The 24080-nt window shown below is 50.3% G+C and overlaps 1 protein-coding gene across 2 annotated transcripts in view; it reads left to right on the top strand.

Annotated features, from left to right (window-relative positions):
• FAM129B (family with sequence similarity 129 member B) overlaps positions 1-24080 on the top strand; it is a 97654-nt gene that overhangs the window by 65987 nt on the left and 7587 nt on the right. For both annotated transcript variants that reach the window (XM_019540618.1, XM_019540617.1), the window contains exons 5-10: positions 1339-1506; positions 16541-16656; positions 19218-19322; positions 21169-21331; positions 22143-22330; positions 23207-23362. In XM_019540618.1, the coding sequence (XP_019396163.1) occupies positions 1339-1506; positions 16541-16656; positions 19218-19322; positions 21169-21331; positions 22143-22330; positions 23207-23362 (896 nt within the window). The remainder of the gene's footprint in view (positions 1-1338; positions 1507-16540; positions 16657-19217; positions 19323-21168; positions 21332-22142; positions 22331-23206; positions 23363-24080) is intronic.

Here is a 24080-nt window from a genome sequence, read left to right as displayed (position 1 = left end):
GAATTTGTTAGCTCTTTCTTTATTAAAGATGCTGAGCTTTCCAGATGTGTATGCTTTCCCTGCTGCCTCTTCCTCTGGGATAATCTAAGCCTTAATAAAATCCAGAGGTGCTGACTGGAAACTCAACATACCCAACACCCATCCATCCTTCTGCTCTGGCCGCGTAATGGCTGAAAGAAGGCTCAGTGTAACCCATCAACCTATGACATGCACCAGTGGCCTTTATCTACTCCTCCATTTGGTTTGGGGTTGTGGCTGGCGGCTACTCTGCCTAATGGAAAGAGTAGAGCTGCCTTTCTGTTTTGACCTGTCACTCATCACTGCTTTTCCAGTGGTCCCACTCATTGTTGGGATGCTGTCATTGATCAGGAAGGGGAGCCTAGGTTGCTATTTGTGCTTCAGGCAAAGGTGGGGTGGAGAAATATGCTTGTTCTGGAGTGCTCAGAGGCTGGGGCAAGGACAAATTCTACTCTGCGGATGTTCAGGTGGAGCAATGCCACCCACCCTGATCAGCAGAGTCTAGCCGGACCTGTTCCTGCAAGAAAACAGGGGGGAGGACCTACTTCACAGCTGGTAGCAAAGCACAATTGACGCACACTTCTCTCCCCCATCTCCCCTTCCAATACAAGTATTTCCAGCAGTTCAATTTCCCACTGTGGCTAAGTGCCAGCCCTATTCAGTGGGCCCCCTGTGGTGGTTGGCTGTGTTGCAGGGACTTCAGGAAAAGGATGTAATCATATGGTGCAAATGGAGGCTGGAAAGGAGATGAGGAAATATGATTATGAGCCAGTGAGCTGGAGGGGGATGAACAACACCCAGTTAGTGTCCCACTGGCCATCTCTAGATCCTGACCTCTCATGGGCATTTCTTGTGACCAGTGCAGGGTGGTGTGGGAAGCTCACTGTGCTGTTCCAGGGCCCAGATAGGCCAGACATCTCTCTCCAAAGTACCCTATTTGTTGTTTCTTCTCTGTGCCTTGCTTTCAGCAGGGTTTGAATTATGGGGGGTGGGGAAGAGAGGCTGAGCCCCCCCATAAGAGACAAGAGACCTGTATAAGAGACGAGGCCCCCCCTGCCCTGCGCTTTTCTAAGCAACCCAGGGAGCAGCGGTTCCTTCCAGCTGCCACCACCGCTGGCCCTAGCCCCACAAGACTGGCAGGGACCTGTGCATACAGCCCCAACCCCAGCCAGTTTTTTTTGCAGACCTCCCCCCAGAGTCAAAGTGTAATTCAAATCCTGGTCTTTGGTTATAAAGCCTAAGGCCTCCTTCCAGGCCAGTTCTGCATGGCCTTGGCAACATAGATCTGTAACTTGAGGTGCTTTTTTTTCCTTTCAACAGGGACTACATCCAAATCTGGCAATGCCCCAATCCTGAAGTGCCCCACTCAGTTTCCTCTCATCCTCTGGCACCCCTATGCCCGGCACTACTACTTCTGCTTGATGACTGGAAAAGAGCAGGACAAGTGGCGAGCAGTGTTCCAGGACTGCGTGAGGCACTGCAACAACGGTAAGCTCAGAGCTTGGAGCTTGCTGCCAAGAAATGGGACCTCGTGCGTTTTCAGTCTCTGCCTTCCCTACCTTTCAAGTCCTGGGATGTGAATGTGTTGTGAGTCCCGGGCTGAAAGGCAGATCTCTTAAGAAATGCTATCGTGGGGTTCTGCAGTAGTTTGTGTCTGTCTCTGAATTAGTTGCCATCTTCTCAAGTTCTGTCTGAGATTGTTGATGGCAGGTATTTAGCAGAATTCGCAGTCATTAGAATCTGACAGGGCCACAACGTGAGCACTTCTGCTATGACTGTTATTAATCTTACTCTGCTTAAAGGTTAAGTACTCTTGTTCACTAGAGTGGGATTGTTTGGTATGCACAAGTGGGATTCATGCCAGGGCTGCACGAAAAGGCTATGTTTCGATTCAGTTTCAGATTTGGCAGTTTCAGAAGGACAGCAATTCATTTCGGTGTTTCGGATCACTGTTCCCTTTCGATTTGGCCAAATCTGTTACGGAGTTTTTCACCGCCATTTTGGTGACTCGGCCATAGGCTATAATGGGGAATCACTAAAATGCCTATAACTTTGTCATTTTGTGCCTGATTCTGATGAAAACTGCAGGGATGGTAGCCCCTTCTGACGGCATGAAGCCTGCCAAGTTTCAAGGAGATAGGCACAGGGTTTTCTGTGACACTGCACCTCAAACTGTTCAAAGCAAAACTCGTATCGCTTGCTGGCAGTGGCAGCCTGCTGTCATCCCATGCACAGATCTGGGGGCCCGAGCCCCCTGGGTGGGATGCGGGGCTGTGCCGTACTCTTCCCGGGGGATGCAGGCCCCCAGATCTGTGCATGGGATGCCAGCAGGCTGCCCTCCCTCCCCCAGAGCACCGGGAATGGAAGGGACCTCAGGGACAGATCGCAGACACTGGCCAGCTACAGATGTCACTATCAGGGCAGTCTTTCCCCCGGTCCTCCTCCTCCTCTTCTTAGTTTCTGTTTCCCTGCAAGCCTGGCTCCAAAACTCCAAAATTTTCTCAAACGTTTGAGATGGTTTTGTTTCAGAGATGTTTCGGAGCCTTTTGTTTCCTTTCAGAATTGGTGTTTCAGGCTCCGAAACAGGCCGAAACTCTTCTGAATCAGAACGGCTGCTGAAGTTTCTCACAACCCTAATTCATGCTAGTTGCACTGCAATCCAAATAGCAAACTCAGGGGTCCAATATTAAAGCTGGTTTCTCACATTAACAAAAATTCTGCAGACCAAATGTCTGCCTTTGATTTCAGCCTGCTGGAATGCTCTTGAAGCTCAAGGAGTGTTGGGAGTTGTGATTCAGCAACTGGAACCCAAGGTTTTACACCACTGTCCATCATTATTGTGTCTAATCTCCACCTAATGGCCAAGGCCATCGAGTACATTGTGGAGTCTGAGAATGTACTTGGATGTGACATTGGGGTCAAAATGGGAAAGGGAGCTTGTTCCTTAGCTGCCTGGGTCCTGTGTCACTACCAGTGGGAGAAAGTGATTGGGTGAATGGGCAGAGTGACTTGAGTTGCAGCCAGGGAGCAAACTTGTGGGGCAAAAGAAAATGATTTTGCTGGTATGTTGCTGATGTTTAAGACATGTTGTCTGCACATGCAAACACTCCTTAGCTGGGGAGCACTTTAATTTGTTTTGCTTCCTGTGTCATCCTGAGACTTGGTACCTACTGTAGTAACTATAAGTTACTTCCAAAAGGAGGAAATGTGTTGGAAAGCTGCTCAGCATCCCTCTATAGAAGAAGTTACTTCTTTTATACCCACAATAGAGGCACCCTTGCCCCAGGGGATGGACAAAACTAGGGGCAGAGGCAGGTTGAAAATGGTGGGAGCATCCAACTTCAGGATAATTTGGTTGCCAGTCTTGCTGCATAAAGGATCCTGGTGGTGTAACTAGGGGATGTGGGACAGTTGGGGATAATAAACAGCAGGAAAAGAAACATGCTTCCATTTCAAGTCCCAAATACTGCTGTTTACAAGCCAGTGCCCTCAGCAGAGCTTCCTTTTGAGGGACTGTGGTGCCTTCCAGAGCTCTCAGTGCATCAGCAGCAGCGAAGAGCCGCATTCCTTCATTCTTCTAAGTTAGGGGTGGTCAGCCTCTGGATTGCGGACCAAACGCAGTCCGCAGAGCAGGGGCAAGTAATACAACCATCCTCCTCAGCTGTCAGATTCTCAAATCCTAAACACTGTGGCAGGTCATTCCTGCCTGTGGCAGGGGGTCAGGCTGGATGATCTGTTCAGGTCCCTCCTGACCCTAGCTACTGTGGAAACTACTAGGTCAGAACTGGACTATGCCCATTCCCTGCACGGGGCCAGGTTGGGGCTGGGCTGCTCCTCCTTCCCTCTGCAGGGTTGGGCCATAGCCTCTTCCCCCAGCGCCAGGTGAAGCCCTCTTTTCTTCATGGGGCTGGGCCACATCGCCTTCCCCCTGTAGGGCCAGACCATGTCCCCTTCCCTTCCTTGGGGCCAGGCTACCTTTGTTCCCCTCCATGTGGCTAGATGGGGATCTGTGGCTGTCCTCAGTGCTGGATCAGGGCCACCAGCTGGATCCAGCCCACAGACAGACCAGGCACTGCCTATCTGGTCTGCTGAAGAACAAAGTTGAGCATCACTGTTCTACATCACTCTGACATCAGGTGCTCATGATTTGGGGCCATTCTTGCTGGTGACTGTTCCACAGAGTAGCCTTCTTGCATTCAGTTTTAACAGGACAATTTGTTGGCTTCGGTTGTGGAAATCAGCCTGAACTCATGGCTCTGGTCTAAGCAGGGACTCTGAAAATGTTCCTTTGTTGCCACTCAGTCTCACTATGTGGATCTACATGAGACACTCACTGCGCAGTAGCCTGTCATAGCATGGATGGCACTAATACGCTCCTGCGCACTATTATTAGGCTACTGCATGGTGGCGTCACTTAAAAAATGTTCGCTGGTGCTGCTGTGCAGTAACTCTAGTTACTGTGCATTTATTTAGTATTTTGCTTATACAAGGACTAAATAAACGTGCAGTAACTACTGCACAGTAGCATCTTGTGCCCAGAGTGTATTAAAAGCCATCTCTGCTGACATGATCGAAAGAGAATAAAGTAGGCTGGGATGGGAGACTTATTGATAGAGAATAAAGTAGGTGCACATGGAAGGTTTTTAACTGCTGCACTCTCCCATGTGCTCTGTATAGTCAGACCCCCTCTGCAAGAGGGGCCAGCTTCTAGCATGGCTTATGCATCCTCTGAATGACTACCAGTATTCAGACAGCAGAACCTCTCATTGTGTTTGTGCTGGAAAGGGCCCAGTATGTGTCTTGGTCCTTGCCTCTTTCACTCAACAGCTTTCATCTGCAAGGAGACACAATGACAGAGAACCCTCAGTGTTTTAAATATTCTCTAAAGGTCCAGAAATCCATGTGGCAGCTGAGATCTGGAAGGCAGGGGCAGAAATAGGAAGGGTGCCCTTTTGCACCCCCTCCCACTAGTATGTTGGCAGCCACTCTGGGGCGTCTTGCCCACTACTACGACCTCGACAGTCCGGGCCGCTGCAGCGGTGTTGGGCTGTGACAGGACTCGGCTCCAGCTCTCTTCTGTGCTTAACCAATGCACTGAAGTCTGCAGTGTGTTGCAGAGAAACTCTCCTTCCTTGAAAGCTGACCTTAAAACTTATGTAGAAAGTGAGAGTGAGAGGAGAAAGCAGGAATAACTGGCCTGTCAAAGTCTGGGCTCCAGGTTCAGTGGTGAGAGATTCATCCCACTTCATATTTGGGTCATGCCACATTTGTTTAGGAGTCAGGAAGAAGGATTCAGTGAGTGACTTCTGGATTGGAGGGGCATAAGTGAAGACACATGTCCATTTCCCTGGTCGTCCTCCAGAATGAAACTAGCGGTGGAGAGGGTATAAGCCCCATGTGGAGGATTTGGTCGGTCCATATAGTACTCTTTTGGCAGCACGAGAGCGCTGCTTGCAATCATGGGACTCCAGATCCCGAGGGAAAGGTGAACGGGCAGGACGAGAGAGCCTGGCTGCCTGGCAGTGTGGGGACAAGCTGACATCCTTGGCCTGTCGCCTAGGAGAGTTGGCGTGGAGCCTCATCTGGCTCTGCTCTTGCTCTTGAGTTTCCGGGCACGGGAGCCAGCGCAGAGCAGCCACCGGACACCGTGAAGGGGTCTTAGCAGGTTGGCTGCTGCTCTGGCTGAATGTGGCAAGATTTGCTCGGGCTCTGTTTGCTTGTCCAAGCTCTTTATGCTTAGCCTGGCGTACAGGCCTCGTGCTCAGCCTGCCAGCTCAGCTGTCTCCAGGCAGCCTGGTGTCTGACTCCAAAGCAGCCGCCCTCCTGCTTTAATTATGGGCTGTCACTTTAAAAACTACCAAGCATTTCAATAGTATGTGTTGTTTAAGCCAGCTTGGATCATGCTTGTTAAGAGCCATCCAGCACATGGAGATCTAATTACTATTTTCTACCCCAGAGGGCAAAAAATATTTTGTAATTAAACTGATCAAAACTCAGAGCCACTCTCCTGTTATTCCCACCCCCTGGTGACCCCCTAAATCTGCCTCCATCCTCCTACAGGTTTTTTGTGGCGCTTGATGACTTAGCGAGAGATGAGCTGGGTGGTCCGGCCATCTGAGAGACCCAGGAATGGGCTGGGAAGACAGGAAGGGCCAGCTGAGAATTGGCGCTGCCATCCTAATTGAATTAGCTGCTTTAGTAGCAGCTCACGTGCCTTCTGCAAGCCCTGAAGCATTTCAGAGCCCTGCGATTTATACAAAAACTGGGATTAACGTCAGCACAGCCCCAGCACCATAATGTGGCTGTTGTCACAGTGCCAGTGAGGACAGTGGGATAGTAAAGAAAGCTGCGCTTCATCTGGTTGGAGTGAGAGGATAGGTTTCAGGCGTCCTGCAGACAAGAGTCCCGCTAAGAATAATGGCCTCTGCTCATAAATTTTTTCGACTCTTTAATGACCATGGCCTCTGTCTCTCATATCACATGTACTTGCCCTGTAACATAAATTAGCTCACGTGCAACTCTGTACAGAGGCATCTGCAATCTAGGGGCTGTCTATGCAAGCCACTGCCTATCGCACAGTGCTTACAGTCCAAGGAACACTAGTCTTTTCATGGTACAGCTCTGTCTGAGGGTGGAGTTGCTACTGGCTGCAAACTGCATCCTGTATTTGCAAGGAGGCTCCCCTTCCTCTAGGACTCCTGAAAATAGCTGTCCCTTATGTAGCTGCCACCTAGGTACAAAGGGGATTAGTGGTAGGTAACTTTGAGTACACGTTATTGTCCAAACGGCTCTGCAGATGCTGGTTTGGCCAGTCAGTGGTTCTCCTAGGAAAGCCGAGAAAACATACTTCCCTCCACCCTGCTCCACACCTTGTCACAGAAAGGAGTGGGAAAGGAGGAGCAGTTTGGGTGTTAGGAGACTTGGTCCTATTCCCAGTTCAGTCATTAGCTTGCTCAGTAACCCTAGGCATGTCCCTCCTTCATCTTTCTGTGCCTTTAGACCGCAGGGTGCTGTAGGAGATGTGCCTGGTCCAGCACCTAGGATACGGGCCCGATTGTAAGGAGGCATTGTGGCCTAGTGAATATTGCACCGGACGGAAACTTAGGAGAGCCTACGTTCCAATCCTGCTTTGGACACTGGCCTGCTGGGTAACGTTGGACAAGTCACTGACACTCAGTGCCTCAGTTTCCCTCCCTGGAAACAAGGTAACGATCTTGCCTCTTGTAAAGCTCTGAACGTGCCAAAGAGGAAAGAAGTCTCTCAAAGGTTTGAGGTGCTACCGGGATATAAATAATAAAATGACAGCTCGCCCAGCAAGCAGCATTGGCTCTGCTCCCTTTAAGACATTGGGCTTCAGGTTTTAGCCCCTGCAGTTCTTGCTGGCATCTGCTCCTGATAACCTGGGAACAGAGGCGCTCAGAACTGCAGCAGATGCTCTTGCTCCTGCTCTTCCTCCCTCCTTGACTCAGCAGAAGCCTCCTCCTGGGCCCCTCCTTCACCTCTGCAAGCTCTGGCAGGTCCCTGCAAGACAGAGCCCTCTCCCTGGCCTCAGCCAGCTCTCCAGTCCCAGCCTGCATGGCAGCACGGAGGGCGAGGCCCTGCTGGCACAAGCAGCACAGTGGCATTTGCGTGCATGTCTCCCCGCCCATCCTGCTCTAAGCTTTCCTCATTTGGAGAGTTTCCTCCTGGGGCCTGGCTGAAAATTGCTGCACAGGGGGGCTTGTTAACTAGCTGTGCGAGGGCAAGGCTATCAATCGCCCCCCTTCCTCACCACTGCCACCCCCCCACAATGAAATTTCTTTCCCACCTAGAACTGTGCTGCACACTCCTCGCTGCTCACCAGGGCCCCGTCGGTGTTCTCGGCCGTGCCGGGAGAGCTCGGTGCTCTGAGCCAAGGTGGAAATAGAAGGGCAAGGAGGGACCATGGGACGCTATTCCCCAGGTGCAGTGGTGTCTCCAAAATCAAGGTCCATGTGTTCACACGGCTGCCTTATTGCTGTCTGCCTAGCTCATCGCCGCTGGAGAATTTCCGGTGCAGCTGAGGTGGTGGCAGGGGTCAAGAGCCAGCAGCTCCGTCCTGGGGCTGATGAATGTGGCCTGCTTCATAGGAGAGGGACACGGTGCTTGGAGATCCAATGATGCTAATATGTTTGTGATCTGGGCAGTGGATCACTGGAGCTGCTGTTAATTTGATCCAGTCTTTTAACTTCACTAAGCTTTCGGTTGTGGGGTCAAACACAGGGTGTTTTTCCACATTGAAGCCTGCTGTGTTTAGCCCACGTGACACATTTAAAAGACTGACCTGAATCTGAGTGTTATCTCTTCCCTCTGCTTCTCCTGGTTTGCACGCGTTTCCCGGTTGCACATATACAGTCTTGAACTCCGCTTATTTCCTTAATTTAGTGGGGTGGGGGGAGCCACGTAGGCAGTGCACAAGTGAAAAGAGGCCGAGCCCCCTAATTTAGCAGCTGCTAACAAAAAAGCTGCTCCCCATTAGCAACAGGATGAGCAGTGTGTGTTGGTTTTGTTCCTCCTCCTCCCTCACTTGGGCATTCTTTAATGAGAGAAAGAGAAACATCTGTGCTGCAAAGCATCTAGCAGCAAAAGCCTGACTTGCTTGGTAGAAGAGAGGGTGCTGGCATTGTTTATTTCTTCAGCTGGCAGGAAACAGTCTTTCCATTGGAGAGCCAAGCTCACTGGAAGGGATTTGTTCCTTTGGAAAAGCATTGGTTTTGATCAATTTTTAATTTAAAAAAAAAAAGGAATTCTTAGAAATACTTCAGAGTGAACAAAACAATTTGGTGGGCATGTACCAAATAAGGAGCTCTAGTTTTACTGGTCAAAACTTGACGTTGAGATTTAAACAAGCAAACAAAGAAGATAGCTAGATAGATAGCTATGTGGCTCCCTGGCTTTATATATATTTAAATAACCAAAATCTGAATGGCCCCCTTTAATATCAACTATATAACTTAGCATTTGCAACAAATCTTTGATTTTTTGGGGTGTTCTTTTTTACTTTCACTTTGGCCCAAATGGGGCTGAAAATTGTTCAAAATCCAGCATACATGAGACGAGGACCCTTTTGGCTCTGTTTATCTCTATCACTGCCAGCCATGCCACTGATGTTCAACATCACGAAGGTTGTTTCCAGACCATGGGCTGGAGGAAAGGGTCCAGTATTTGATTACAGAATTAACTTGCGCATGAAATGGGATTTACCTGGAGGTGAGAGCCAGACGGTTGGAAAGGAATTGCCTCTATGCATCACACTTTGGGGTGAAGGTAGCAAACTTTTCTTGGAGGGGTAAGGACAGTTGCATCAAAGGCATATTGTAGATGGGTGTTGTACACTGTTCAGTAACTTGCCCTGAATTTCTGATGCACAGGGCCTTTGGGTATTGCTGTCCCAATAAGATTGCTGCTAGTGTTAGTGTGCATCAGTACCATGGCAGGATCCTGTCTGAGTGACTAGACAGATGCCCACCCAGGTTGCCTCAATGCTGAAGCCCCCAAAGGCAGAGGCTGTAGTTTTAAGTTGCCATGTTTACCCCTGAATGCAGTGTTGGATATACCTGTTTGGAGTTATAGCAGTGGCTAGCTTTGCACCCACATCCATGCCTCCTCAAACCTTCTTCTCCAGACTGGATTTTAGGGAGTCCCTGCTGTGGGAGACATTTGTTAAAGAGGCTTGGATATAAGGATCTTACTTCTGTGTTGCTTACCTGGCTTTATTGCAGATCAAGCCAGACTTCAGTGACTGACTGACTTCCTGAAGGATGTGGCGTAGCCTTGACCAAGAATCACTGGACATTGTACCTATGTTTGCGCCACAGCACTGGGTGCTGTTAAAAGCACCCAGCGCTGCAGCATGTGCATTTGTGTAAATGGCAAAATGTGCATCAGCGCTGAGAAAATGGTGGTGGTGCACTTTTGAACTAAAACACATCAAAGGTGTTTTGGTTGAAAACCGCGCTGCCACCATTTCCTCAACGCTGACACGCATTTCGGCATTTATATAACTGATAATTGAGTCTGCTCTGATGCGTCGGCTGGAGCAGACAGATGTATGTGTATAAATGCCCACTTAGGCTAAGTACAGACAGTCAAGAAGTCCGAGGCTGAATTGATTCAATCTTTGCAGGTTAGTCTGAGCCGCGTAGATTGAACTGATAACAAGTGAACAGGCATTCACTTTTGTGATTCTGGAAATGCAGCCACATGCCTGCAGTGGCTCAGGCCAGAAGCTGGGGGGCGCTAGAGCACACCTCCCTGCTCAGCTGGAGCAGACAGGTTGAATGTGAAGGGGATCTGGGACAGAATTTCAATAAACCAATTTAACCTAAATCAGTTAAGTCTGACACTACACCCATCCAGGTTTATCTTAAACTGATTTCAGCCATTTTGAAAGCAGTTCAAGTGTGCTGTACTTGCGTTATGTTACAGATTTGAACTGGTTTTTGATCACTGATACCAATTTATGGGTTATTTCTGCCCCTAGCCTTCACCAGTGCTATGCAGGAGGTCAGACTAGATGATTGACAAAGGTCTGCTGTGGCCTTTGAATTTATTAACTGCATTTTAACAGTCTATATTTTGAAATGCACACTGTAAAAAAAAATACAAAACAGCTCTGGATTTCCCATGACCGTGCATCCTTTGCTATATGCACATAACAAGCGCTCAGCACGGCAGCAAAAATAACTTGTTCACCTGTATGTTAACCTACTGGCCCAGCATCGTGAGGGGTGAATGACTAAGCAGGTTCTCTGTTGTTTTGCGTACTTCAATAGAAATTGTACAAAGAGCTGCAGAGTTGACAGTTAATGTTGCTGATGCATGAGCTGGACAAAGAATGTGGCTTGATTCACCCAAGCTATAATGACACTGATTTAAACTCACATTTTTGAAGCCGTAAAGATTGATGATGTCTAACTTCAGTTTTAGGTTTTTTAGCTACTAATTTGATACGAAACAGGTGGTTGTTTTGTATGAACTGTGTTGTTCCTAAAAGAATTTTAAATAGAAATGAATATAATTTTCTTAGCAACAGTTACAGCAAATGTAGGTTTTCTTTTTTTCTGAATAACTTTTTAGGTTTCTTCCACGTTAGCAGGGACCCTGGACAAAGCCATGGGCCACATCTGTGTGTGTGAGGATGCTGCTCAATAGGGCTGTGCGAAGCAGCAGCGTTGTGCTTCAACCTCCATTTGGATGGGACAGTGTTTTGTTTTGAGTTTTGTTTTGTTTCAAAAGCACTGTTTTGTCGAAACGGGGGTTTTTTTGCTGTTTCAACACTGTTTCGACGTTTTGCCCATAGGAAGCAGCCTAAAACTTTGTCATTTCTTGTGTGATTCCAATGAAACTAGCAGGAATGGTAGCCCCGCCTGGGGGCAGTGAAGCCTGCCAAGTTTCAAGGAGATCAGTGCCGGGGTTTCTAGGAAACTGTACGTTAGGCTGCTAACAAGCAGGAGCTGGGGAGCAAGAGGCAGATTGGGGGGCCGCACCCCGGGGAGGAGTCCAGCAGAGCCCGCAGCCCTACTGGGGGTGCAGCTAGGCCCCCGATCTGCCTGCCAGATCACAGGTCACTGCTTCTGCCGCCTGGGACCCAGCGCAGGGGAACTGAGCCAGGCTGGAGGAACTCAGCCGGGATGGAAGAAGCGCTGCGAGGGGCTGGCAACTCAGTCGGGATGGAGGAGGCACTTCCCCCAGCCACACTCGGCTCCCAGTGGCTCGCAGCTCTGGGGAACTCAGCCTGGCGGGGGGAAGCACCTCCCCACACCGGGCTCAGCTCCCAGCGGCTCGCAGCCCCGTGGAAGTCAGCCTGTTAGTGGGAGGTGCCACCTCTGCCCACCCTCTGCCCTCATGAACTCCACGGGCTGGTGGAGCCAACCGAAGCGCAGCCCAGTGGTGGGAGGCAGGCAGAGCTGGCGCTGCGGTCCAATCAGCCCCACGGACCGCAGCCCAGCGGCGGAAGGCAGGGAGAGGCAGGGCTGTACTCCCCGCCGGGTTGAGCCACATGGGGCTGGGAGCACAGCTCTGGCTCTCCCCTATCTTACACCACCTGGCTGGCTACTTCAAAATTTGAAATGTTTTGAAACTTTCAAAACTTTTTAACTGGCCTCGTTTTGTTTGAAGGCTGGTTCGAAGCCCTTTGTTTTGTTCCGATTTCTCTGTTTCAAGCTCGAAATGAGTCGAAACAGCATCGAAACGAAACAACTGGAGAAGCTTTGTACAGCCCTACTGCCCAATAAGGCAGCGGTGTTTCAGGTCTTGGACTGAGTGTTCCTTGCCTGATGTCTTTCTAAGAACTGGGAGAACATTTTATAAGGAAAAATAGCTTGTTCAAAGATGGGGAAAGAGCATTCTGCAGGGACTGAGGCTATTTGGATCATCTTCAGCAAAGCTTTGACTGGAGAGAATGGAAAAGATAATCAACTATTTTTTTGTTTCAAAATGACATTTTTCCTTTAAAAAACGTAACGTTTTTTCAGTAGATCCAAGATAAGGTGTTTCAGACTTTTCTTAGTAAAAAAAAAAAAGCCCCCAAATATACTTTGGTTTGATCACAATCAATTAATCAATTAAATAAAAAATACAGGGGGGGTGATTACTTTGCCCACTGAACCCCAAAAAATCCATTTATTCACCTAGCTTCACTCTGTGCCTCCCAGACACTGTTGTGGTGACCTGGCTGAATGAAACCTAAATGAGCACTTGGGGGGCTCAACCACTTTATTCTTAGGATAAGTGTTAGTACTGCAGTCTTTAAAAGCACAGCTGGATTCAGCAGTCTCCAAAAGGGGCTTCCCTTGTTTAGATTGTTATTCACCATACAGCGTCATGTTGGAGGGTCTGAAATTCATGTGTCTTGTACAGGTCTGTGTACAAAGCCAGGTCTGTGAGTACCGCAGTGAAGCTCATTTACACTGCTCTGAAATACCTTGAGAACCTGTGTTTGACACAACGCTCCGTATCCAGGGCAGAGTTATCTTGGTTAGCTGTGGAGATGATCTCCAGAACCACCACAACCCATTGAGATGTACAGACACCTGTACTTCTAGGGAGCTGGATTCTTCCATCTCCACTTGGCCAGGGAAAATATTCCCTATTGACCCAGATTAAGTGACTAGTACAGTAATTTCCTTCAGGCAGAGAAATCCTAGGTCTGTTGAACTCAAAGGCAAAACTCCCATTGACTTTGATGGACCCAGGATTTCCTGGTAGCTTGCTAGGCTGCGCGAGATCTGGTGTGACACCTCTAATTTGGTAATACCGAGGGCTGCTCAGCCTTCCAGCCCAGGTCCGGCTATCTCCTCTAGCACTTGGAGAGATACTGCCCACATCTCTATCAATCGGAAGCAGACTGGCCAAGTTCGCAGATGACACCAAACTTTGGGGTAAAGAGTCCACACCTGAGGATAGGCTGGTGATCCAGGCCAACCGTGACAGGTTCAGAAAATGGGTGGGTGAAAATCTGATGACATTCAACACTGAAAAACACAAGGTACTCTACCTCGGGGGGGGGGACTTCCAGCATGCTTATAGGCTCAGCAGTCCTGTGCTTGCTTGCACCATGGCTGAAAGGGACTTGGAGGTCACGATTGACCACAAGATGAATATGAGCCACCAATGCGATGTCGCAGCTGGAAAAACGACTAGAACTCTGGCTTGTATCCATAGGTGCGTCTCAGGCAAATCCCAGGACGTAATCCTCCCGCTGTACTCGGCTTTGGTGAGGCCACAGCTGGAGTACTGTATCCGGTTTTGGGCTCCACAATTTAAAAAGGATGTAGAAAAGCTTGAGAGAGGCCAGAGGAAAGCCACGTGCATGATCAGAGGGCAGGAGAACAGGCCCCATGATGACAGGCTGAGAGCTGCGGGACTCTTCAGCCTGGAAACGCGCGGACTCGGGGGGATCTGGTGGCTGCCTATAAGCACATCAGGGGTGTGCATCAGGATCTGGCGAAACGCCTGTTCACCAGAGTGCCCCAAGGGATGACAAGGTCAAATGGTCACAAACTCCTCCAAGACCGCTTCAGGCTAGACATAAGGAAAAACTTCATTACTGTCCAAGCCCCCAAGGCCTCGAACAGACTGCCTCCAGAGGTGGTGCAAGCACCTACTCTGGACTCTTTTAAGAAACATTTGGACGCCTATGTTGCTGGGATCCTTTGACCCTAGCTGACTTCCTGCCCCTGGGGCAGGGGATGGACTTGATAATCTTCCAAGGTCCCTTCCAGCCCTAATGTCTATGAAATCTATGAAATATATATAGGCAGACTAGATTTACTGAGGTGCAGCAGATCTTGGCTAGTTCTGTTGTCACCTGGAAGGGCGCGTGCACATTTGTGAGTGTGTGCATGCATGCTCATGCAGGAGAGATGTTGTATAAGATACTGAGGACACATTGACCTTCCTTTTTCTACGCAGGAGCAGTTTACCCAGGTAGCACTAGTGAAAGTAGCTGCTGTGTCTCTCCTTCAGCTGTTCCCCAGTTGTGGCCTCTGGTCCTGCCCCAGGCGAAGTGCTGCCATAATCCCTTTGTTGCATCTGACTGCCCAGAGCCTGTGCTCTGGAGTCTGTGATTTGCACACTTCGCTGCCTTGCAGGGATGCAGAGGGGTGGAGTGGGAAGGACGCTGCCCTCAGGATTTCACCCAGACAGAGCTGGCTTGCAGCTTCTCGAGGTTCAGCCCTGCCTGGCTGGAGACTGCCAAGCCCCAGACTTTAGTGCTCAGAGTCCCAGTCGCATCCTGCATTCCTCGTCCCGCTGGTCAGAGCTGCCAGGAGGGAAATGCACACTCGAAGGCTTCAGGCAGCTGGCATCTTTACTCCCCAGCTTGTCCCTCTGACCTCCTCTGCATATGCTTCTACAGCTGTATCCCTGTGCAGAGAAGCTGGAGGCAAGACAGGGTTAACGGGACCTCTATGTTAGGGGTGAAGCCTTGGCAGCGACTCTTTCCACTACCCTGTTGCCTTTTCAGCTTGAATTTTAGCATCCCCTTCAATAGCTCTGGAAAGGTTAGCCCCGCCTTCTCCTCCCGCCAGCCCTCCTCCTGGTATTGTGTTGCTTGAATGTTGCAATGGGTTATGCAAACTGGTTCCCAGAACTCTAAATCCTTCTGCCCCCCGGCCTGGTACCTCCTGAAGCCAAGCTGTATCCTGCTGTTACCCGTCTAATCCGCACACAGCTGCGGTCACGGCCTGGCCCTTATGTTAACCACTGTGTTCAGCGGAGCCTGCTAGTTTTTTTAGGGAGCAAAAGATCTCCTTCCCCGTCAATTAGTTCTTTTGCTTTCTGTGGTCTTGAGCCATGACTCGTGCTGCTGTGAATCATGTCAGTGAAATCTCGGTGGGAGTGGAGCTGGCTGCAGCACAGTGCAGATCCCGGTGCAGCATTTGGCTCTGGGAACTGTGTTTCCCATGACTCATCCACCGCCTTAATTTTAACCACTTTCTCCCCCCTCCCCTCCCCCCCGCACCTCCTTTTGCTTCAGATTTGGCAACTTCCTTCAGACCACAATACCTGGGGCGTGTGCTCCCCATGCTTCCACAAACCAAGCCCAGCTTCCTGAGCCTCTGGAGAAGCTGTTCTGGAGCAGTCTGGGCCACTTAGCACCCGTCTTTGGGTTTCAAAGAAAGTAGACCTGCATCATTTTCTAGGAACAGGAAAAACTCATCCAGAGCTGCCCATTCTGTATTTGCTGTGAGATTGCCCTTGTCCAAATGATGGTGGTGCCCATCGGATACTCTCCCGTGAGCTAATGGCACTAGTGGGATGAACAGAATATGATCACAAGTTTGAGATCCATGTCTGGCAGGTCCCAAAGCCTCTAGGGTTCTGGCTCAGCTCCTCTCTAAATAATTAGCCTGTGACTGGGGCAACAGTTGCAGCAGCCATCCCTTACTCAGCCAGCAAGGGTCATACTCAGGAATGGTGTGGGACCATTGGCAAAAGCTTCCCGGCAGCCGTGAAAACTTGAGGGTTCAAACACATCCCTGTTCCACATCAGGATGAACCTCAGACCTTTGGATGATTGCCCATGGAAAGCCAGAGAGTTGGTTTGTCCATCCAGTGTTCAGGACTTACCTGGGAAGTGGGAGTCACAGATTCAGTTCCCTGCTCTGCCCAGGGCAGACCAGGGATTTCAACCCAGCTCCCTAAACCCACTTCCCAGGTGAGTGCCCTAACACTGGGCTCTTGGCTGTTCTGGGGTGGGTCTTCGGTTTGGACCAGCAATTACATCTTGGGGTTATGAGGAGTTTCCTAGCAAAAGCTGCCAAACTGGCACATTCCCAAGAATAATCTTTAAAAATTGTTTTCCAAAGAAAAAACACAACTTCTTGACCAGCTCTTCATCCAGCTCTTCCAGTTCCAGCCAGCCTGACTCACCACAGATGAAGAAAATGTGGAACTAATGCAGAATACAAAATCTTTGCCGAAGTTCACAGCAGGAAACTCTGCTGTGGTTTCGCCTCTCTCCCAGCTCCAAGTGACAATAACTCTCTTTGTCCTTCAGGGATCCCTGAGGACTCCAAGGTGGAAGCCCCAGCCTTTACAGATGCCGTCCGCATGTACCGCCAGTCAAAGGAGCAGTACGGCACCTGGGACATGCTCTGCGGCACTGAAGTCCAGGTGAGGGTAGGGGCAATCTTGGGCTGGGACCAAAATAGCCAGATTCCAGCTGAAAGCAGGTTCTCTGACAGATTAACTGGGATTAACTGTAACTGGTGACTAACCGGCAGCTGGAGGACTGGAACTGGCATTCCTGCTACCAGCATTCATGGGTTAGCCGCTCTTAAGCTGCTGGGCTGGGCTGGGCTGGCTGGCAGTGTCCCATCAGCTGTGCTGCCCTGAGGGATAAACCCAGTGTCTCTCTGCTCTGGCAGTTGGTTTCTTGGGACAATCTGGCTCAGTCAAGCCTCCTAACCCTCCAGCCCAGGGTAAACAGCCAGTGTTCAAGCAACATTGTGTGAAAGATACAGAGGTGGGTCGTGCTGCACCAGTCACCAGCTGTGTATCGCTGATGGGCCCCTTGGCAACTGCCTGTCCATCTTCCCCCCTCTGCCTGTTGCACGGCAAGAAGGAGCAAGGTTGCCTGGGCCCCCTTTCTCAGAAGCGTGGCTTGGAGTTGTCTCTTGCCCTTCGTAGGCTGGTTAGTGTTTTATATGGGTATGGGAGGGAAAGATGGCTGTGACCGGAGAACTTCTCAAGAGGGAGGAAGATTTCTCCCCACCACCTACCCCCAACCCTGAATTTTTCTTGGAAAACTCAAGATCTTCCATAGGTGAAGCTGCTTGCTGCAGTCCTAGTTCTACCCTCTCCTTCTTCTCCCCTATCCCGTCACACGCTGTATGGAGTGTCTTCACCCTGGCTTAGCACTGGAGATGTGGAGGGGGTGCCCACTTGGGAAGGAGGAGGCATGCCGACACCGACTTGTTCGTCTTTCCCCCCAGGTGTTCTGTTCAGGCGCCACCTCTGATTTTTAGCCGAGGACGTGGCTTCCATTAGCCTCCTATGGCTGAGCTAGCAAGAAAGGCAAAGCTCAGGGAGGGAGAGTTGGATGCATGCAAGCAAGCACAAGGCTGGGATTGGTACCTCAAGCACTTCTGCCCTCTCCTACTTCCCCTTCCCCCCGCCTCCCTCCCAAGATCCTCTGCCTACAGCCCTGTGTCACCTCTCCAAGCACATGGGCACCTACTTCTGCCTGTCTTGTTTGTTGTTTCCTAACTTATTTAAAGCCATCACATCCACCCCTCCTGGCAACTGCAGTTCAGTCTGGATTAGGCTGCTGTGTCCAGGTGGGAGTTCAGGTCACAGCTGGCTAGATCCCTGGGAACTCGCCTGGCCTCTGCACATACCAGAGCCCCCATCCAGGAGCAAGCATCAACAGGAGGGGATGTTTCCTCCCTCCTCATGCCTGCCGGCGCTCAGTGGAGTCTCCCTTCTCCTGTGGGGGAAGGGAGGTGTTCACACCAGCACTGGAATCTCCTGTGGGGGCTGCCTGGCGGTGCTGGCAGGCTGTTCTGCATTGTAGCTCGAATGTCAAGGAGGTGGCCTCGCTGGCTTGCTTGGTGCATTTTAATGTGATACCCTTGGCAGGTTGGAGGCGGTTGTTGGGCTGAATGCCAAAATCCTTGTTGAATGCTCTGAAGGACTCGGCTGGGACGGGGGTAGGAGGAGGGGCTACCCCTCCTTTTTTTAAGGAGTGGAATAGGGGCAAGGAGGTAGGAGGCTGTAACATGGAGGGGATGGGCAAAGGAAGGGCAAGAAAAACCTATGGGGGAGAGATGGATGTGTGTGAAATAGGGTCTCTGGGGCAGGATGTCCCTGCTTGCTCAGTAAACACCTGCTCCCCCATACAGAGGGGCTGTCGCTCTCCAAGAGTTGCAACAGAAGAGTAGATGGGAGGCAGAGAGGAGGGTGCTGGCCTCTGGCTGTCCAGAATGCCAAGTCCTCCCCAGTTGGGTTTTGGACAGTGTCTGGTGGTGGGAGGGGGTGAAGAATGGCTTTATTGCTTCTTGCACAAGCATTGTTCAGGGCACAGCTCTATCCAGCCAGCCCCTTCTCAGCAGATGTGCAGGATCAGTGCACCTGCAGATACCTCCAGGGAGCCTGCTGAGGAGACCTGTTAGCTGTCTTGGGGGTAGGAAGAGGCACACCTAAATAGCAATAAGAGCCTGATCTTTTCTAACCCATGTATGAGCATTATAGGGGTTTCCTCCTGGGTCATGAGAGACAAGGTGTAGGTGGTTCGAGTGTCAGACCCATTCAACTTGCTAATCCTGCCCCTGCTGCTCTGTTGGGGCTGATGAAATAGATGTCACTCAGGCATTGGGGAAAAGCTTTGGGGCTCAAAATGTCAGTAGGAAACAAGGAGCACAGAGTGCACAGACTCCTCTGAGCTCTCGGACGTTGCAGCCTTCCAAACTCCTGCAATATTAGTACTTGCTGGGGGATTGGCTCGTGCTCTAGACAGAGGCATTTTGACCTTCTGTGGGAGCAGTATGTGTGTGGAACCCTTTGCAGAGGGCAGGGTTTAAAGGGAGGGTCTGCAACAGCTCATAATAGGGAAACTTTTCAGAGCTGTGCCTACAGTTGGGGGGAATATTAGGAAAGCAAAAGATCTGGTGGAGATCTGGTGAAAGGGTATGTGAGATCTAGTCACTGACTGCTTCCTCACTCTGCCCATCCAGATCCTAAGCAATCTTGTGATGGAGGAGCTGGTCCCTGACCTGAAGAGCTCGATTGGACCCAGGCTAAAGGGCAAGTCCCAGGAGAGACAGAGAATCTGGATCCAGGTGAGCGTGTGTGCAGAGAGCAGCGGTAAGAGGCAGGGGTCCCCAAGAGGACAGAGAAGGGACTGGAAGGCTGCAGCATTGGGGCGTTGCTGTCAGGAAGCAGCAGCGGATGACGCTTGGTGGAAACCCTGGGCTGAGGGATGATCTGATCAAGTTGTAGCTCTCAAGTTCCAGCTCCTGCTGCTGCTGGTCTTCAAGTTTTCTGGCCCATTTCTATTGACACATTAGCACCGGCTCCCAGGAATTTTCAGCCAGCTTTGGAGATGGATCCCCTGAGCCTACTGTCTGGAGCCCAGGCTCTTTCTGCTGGCATGTGTGACTCAGAGTCACACCCTCCTCCATGCCATCCCCTGAGGCTTCATGGAAACAAGCCTTCCTTATTCCTGGCTGCCGCCTTCTCAGAGCTCCTTGTCATGTCAGTGTAAACAGCTTCTGCCAGCGCCGCTCCCACTGCTCTTCTGTCGCTTGTGTGCGAGTCCACAACATGCAAATTCTGCCACACCAGCGATTTCTCCGCCTGGTTGGGGGGGAAGCCAACACTAGAAAACACAAATCCAGGGCTCTGCCAGCAACACAGCTCACTCAAGCTATATTTAGCTATTCATTTTTAGACCACCACCGGCTAAATCTGGCCCCCAAACTTTGGTTTTGTAAAAACAATATTTCTCATAGAATTTTAAAACCAGCAGAGCTGTTTCCACAAGCCTCACAGCAAGATGCCAGCTGAAACCTCCCTGAAACAAACACTGCCCTAGAGTATCAGCCCGCTGAACACTGCAGCCCTGCCCTAATGTCTGTGAGCTTAGAAAGGAACGAGACTGGGAACCAGTCTGTCTCCCTTGGCTGGGCTGGAGATGGCAGATTTCCAGCATCAATAGTGGGGAAATGCATCAAATTCTTAGGTGGTTAAAATAGAGAAGAGTGAAGGTAGAGATGGTCTTGGGAAGTGTGTAGGCTGCTTCTTGGAGAAAAGGGAAAGTTTGGGAAGTGGATGGGGAGATGAAGAAAGAGTGGGTGAGGGAGGATGGTCTCTTGGCCAAGATAGTAGGGTAAAACTGAAAAGATTTGGATTCATTCACTTAGGTCCACAATAGTAACTGCTGATATATGGAGGCCCAATTTGACATCCTAAAAAGGTCTCCGGGATGAAAAGGGGTTACATAGTAGAGTGACATCTCCAACCAGCTCACCCAGTCCCTAGATGGCAAACTAATAACATTGACCTTGTGCATGGAGCAGCCTGATGGCATATTAAAGCATCTCATAGTTCACGAACTGCTGGGCCACTGTCCCAGACACTGATCTTGCACTGAAGTGGACTATTGCAGGCTAGTGGGGCCCTGCAAATGGATTCAGTGGAGCTCTGCAGGCACCTACATAGGTTCAATATCAGAGCTATAGGAAACAATACTGGAAAGCTATGCTAGAACCCAACAATGTGGAGTTGGAGCCTGTCTTTTAAAGAAAGCTTCACTCACAGTAGGTGGGTATCTAGGTGTGATTAGAACTCAGGACTGGATGGAGGTAGAGACAGGGGATGATATAGAGATGTGGCAGCACAGGCTGGCTTTTACAAGACTTACTCTGCAGCTGCCCTCAGACAGACCAGGTTCCTTCATAAGAGGGGATTTAATGGTGCTTGTAGATTTTTTGCCCTCCTTGCATTCAGTGAAAACATTACTGGACATTCCTGCCTTTCCATAGCTAGGGAATGGGGAGCACTCAGTCACCTGTCTTGTAAAGAGTTGGCAGAGGTTCCTGGGAGGACTGAGACTGTGCTATCAGACCCTGGCCAGATGTTGTCTAAGAGCAGAGTGTTGGAGATACTCTTTATCCTTCCTGCTAGATCTCAGATGCGGTCTACAGGATGGTCTTCGAACAGACAAAGGCACAGTATGAAGCAGTTGTGGCCAAGTGTGAGTTGGAGCAGCCCAGGATGGCGAGCATCATCCGCACAGACATGGACCAGATCATCACATCAAAGGAGCACTTGGCCAGCAAAATACGAGGTACGGGACGTATAGCCCTTTGGAGCCTCTGGCTGGGGGTTCAGACCTGCTCTCCTGTGTGGTGTGGAAGCAGAAGTGGGCTCCGGTGCCTGCCAGCTGAAACCTACTGTTGATCAAAACCCTGATAGTTTGAGTTAACAGCACTTACTAGGGCTGTGAACTGGGCTCCTGATGTGAGTGTTAGGAGGCCAAGAGTTGGAGTAGTCCTTCCATAGTATACATAGTGCCTTTATGTGCCAGGAGTCCCAAGTGTGATGCAAGTCATAATCTGGCAAAACATGCCTGCTTCCAGGGTGGAGGGCAGCTTTTCTTGAAAGCAGAGGTGCAGGATTTTGAACACTAGGTTATAGTTATCCAAACTTCTGTTTTGACCAGAGCTTTGGGATTAGTCATCCTGCTCTCCAAGTCTAGAACTACACAAAATCCTTTGACCTTTTATGCAATAGCTGGTGCCTTTCCCAGCACCGTGACTCCCCACACCCTGGCAGGGCAGTAATAGGTTTCATACTGACTCAACAGTGCCACCTACCAAATGGTCTGTAGCACTTTCTGCAACACCCCATGTTTCCTGGCCTTGGAAAACTGCCATCCAAATACTGCCGGCCTTGGCAAATAGAGTCTGTGACTGAGGGCTGATTTTGGTCCTGGCCTAGGAGAGGCAAGATAGAGTTGCTGATTTGCCTTTTTCATGGTGGAGCTGGGGAGCGGGAGCACAGAGCTGGATTGATCACACGCTCCATAGCTCAGAGTCAGTTGAGAGAGAAATGAGCTGTCAGAGCCATCCCATCCTCACTGTCTGCCTCTTCTCCAGCCTCTGTCTTTCCCAAAGCGGAGATCTGTGTCCGAAACCATGTCCAGCCCTACATCTCCTCCATCCTGGAGGCGCTGATGTCTCCTACAAGCAAGGGCTTTGCTGAGGTGCGGGAAGTGTTCTTCAAGGAGGTTACGGACATGAACATGAACATTGTGAATGAGGGCGGGATGGAGAAGTTGGGAGAGGTAAGACCTGGTGAGAATGCTGCTCGGGGTCTAATAGGCTAGCCAGGGAAGCAAAGAGGAGTGGATATTTGGGCCACCATAGGCTGGAAGTGCCGTAGGTAGAGGGCAATATGCTATGAGACTAAGCCATGTGAACTGAAGCTTCTGCAACCCTTCATGAAACAAGGGAAATACAGAGCACTGGGCTTGGGAGATCCTGGGAAAGCCTGGTGGAGAGGAATGTGGCTTCCATTTCCAGCTGCCCTGGCATAAAACATGTACAACTTCTAACACCTGAAGCTGAATGATGAGAAAAAACCCATGAGCCCACCCCAATCTGTTCAGGTCTGACCTGGAGGGTATCTGCTCTCCTGTAATTGGAAACCAGATATCCTAGGTGGCCTGGAGCCCAAGGCTGGCTTGGACACACTAGACACAGTCCCAGGGATACTATAGGCTCCATTATTCTGCCAGCAAAAGCTAGAGCATTCAGCAGAGTAGGAAATGAATTCCCAGCTCCTGTCTCAGTCCAGGCCACTGGGGCAGTCTCTGGCCCATGGCATCAAATTCCCACATGCAGTTAGGACTCAGCAGCCTCGAGTGCTCAAACGTTACACTTACAGGTAGAGCTCCCAGTCTGATTCTGGGACAGATTTCAGATTTTTCCATGTCTGGTTCCCAGATACTTGTGGGCATCTTGGCTGTGAGGGGACCTAGGGACACTTGGAAATGTCCTTGTCTTCTGAATTGTAGAGAACGGATTCAGATGTCTGGATTTTGTGCTCTCAGTAAGGAGAAGCCACATTGTCCTTGTGTATTTTGATGCCACGTTGCCGTAGGACTGGGAAACTGGAACCATCTCTCTATAGACATTGAGCTATCTGACTCTCTTTTCAGTACATGGAGAAGCTCTCCCAGCTGGCCTTCCACCCTGTCAAGATGCAGTCCTGCTATGAGAAGATGGACCAGCTGAAACTGGAGGGGCTTCAGCAAAGATTTGATGTCTCCAGTCCCTCTGTGTTCAAGCAGAGGGCTCAGATCCATATGAGACAGGTAAGGCACTGATGGCCAGACTGCTGGCAGTGAGCCCTCACTTTGACTGCCCAATGGAGAGCAGTCCTGGCCCTGTTTGGAAGTGCCAGTGAGTGCCCTGTGGCAGCAGTAGTTGGACTGCTCAAAGTCCTGCTGCTGGCAGCCACCTGTTGCATTGTGGTCATGTGCACTGGGCAGTCTGGGCTTCAGTCTAGGTGCATCCGGTCCATGGATCCTGCCACTGATAGAGCAGCCCTGCAGAACAGATGAGCAGGACGCGTGGGATGGGTATGAGGGCAGATTGATTGCATGGGTTTGGCTTTTATGGGGAACCCAAGAAGAATTGATGCACACCTATAGATGAAGCACTCCATTTCTGTCTCCTGATGCGGCAAGCGTAGGAGCCTTGTGACTTCCTCTAGAGGCTAATGGGGAGAAGCCATCTGCAGAGGTACATAGCAGGAGGCAAGGGCTGTACAATACAGTCCCAGGCAGCACCGCAATCATGTTTTCAGGAGGCGTACTACCAATGCCCCCTAGTGGTGACAGCAACAAAATCTCTTTATGCAGTTAGTGTGGGCTATTAAAACCCTAACGTAAGGTAAAGAGGGTCTACAATGGTGCAGTAGATGGGGGACCTGGTTCTTCTTCCAGTCTGCTGCTGGTTCAGAGGTGGTACAGGAGGCTCTGCCTTGGTCTCCCTTGGCAACTGTTTTCTGATGGTATGCATCTCATTTGT

The sequence above is a fragment of the Crocodylus porosus genome, unplaced genomic scaffold (assembly GCF_001723895.1).
Source record: "Crocodylus porosus isolate Cpor-Errol unplaced genomic scaffold, CroPor_comp1, whole genome shotgun sequence".
Classification (NCBI taxonomy): domain Eukaryota; kingdom Metazoa; phylum Chordata; order Crocodylia; family Crocodylidae; genus Crocodylus; species Crocodylus porosus.
Note: the sequence above shows the minus strand (reverse complement) of the source record. Positions and strands in the feature narration are given on the sequence as shown.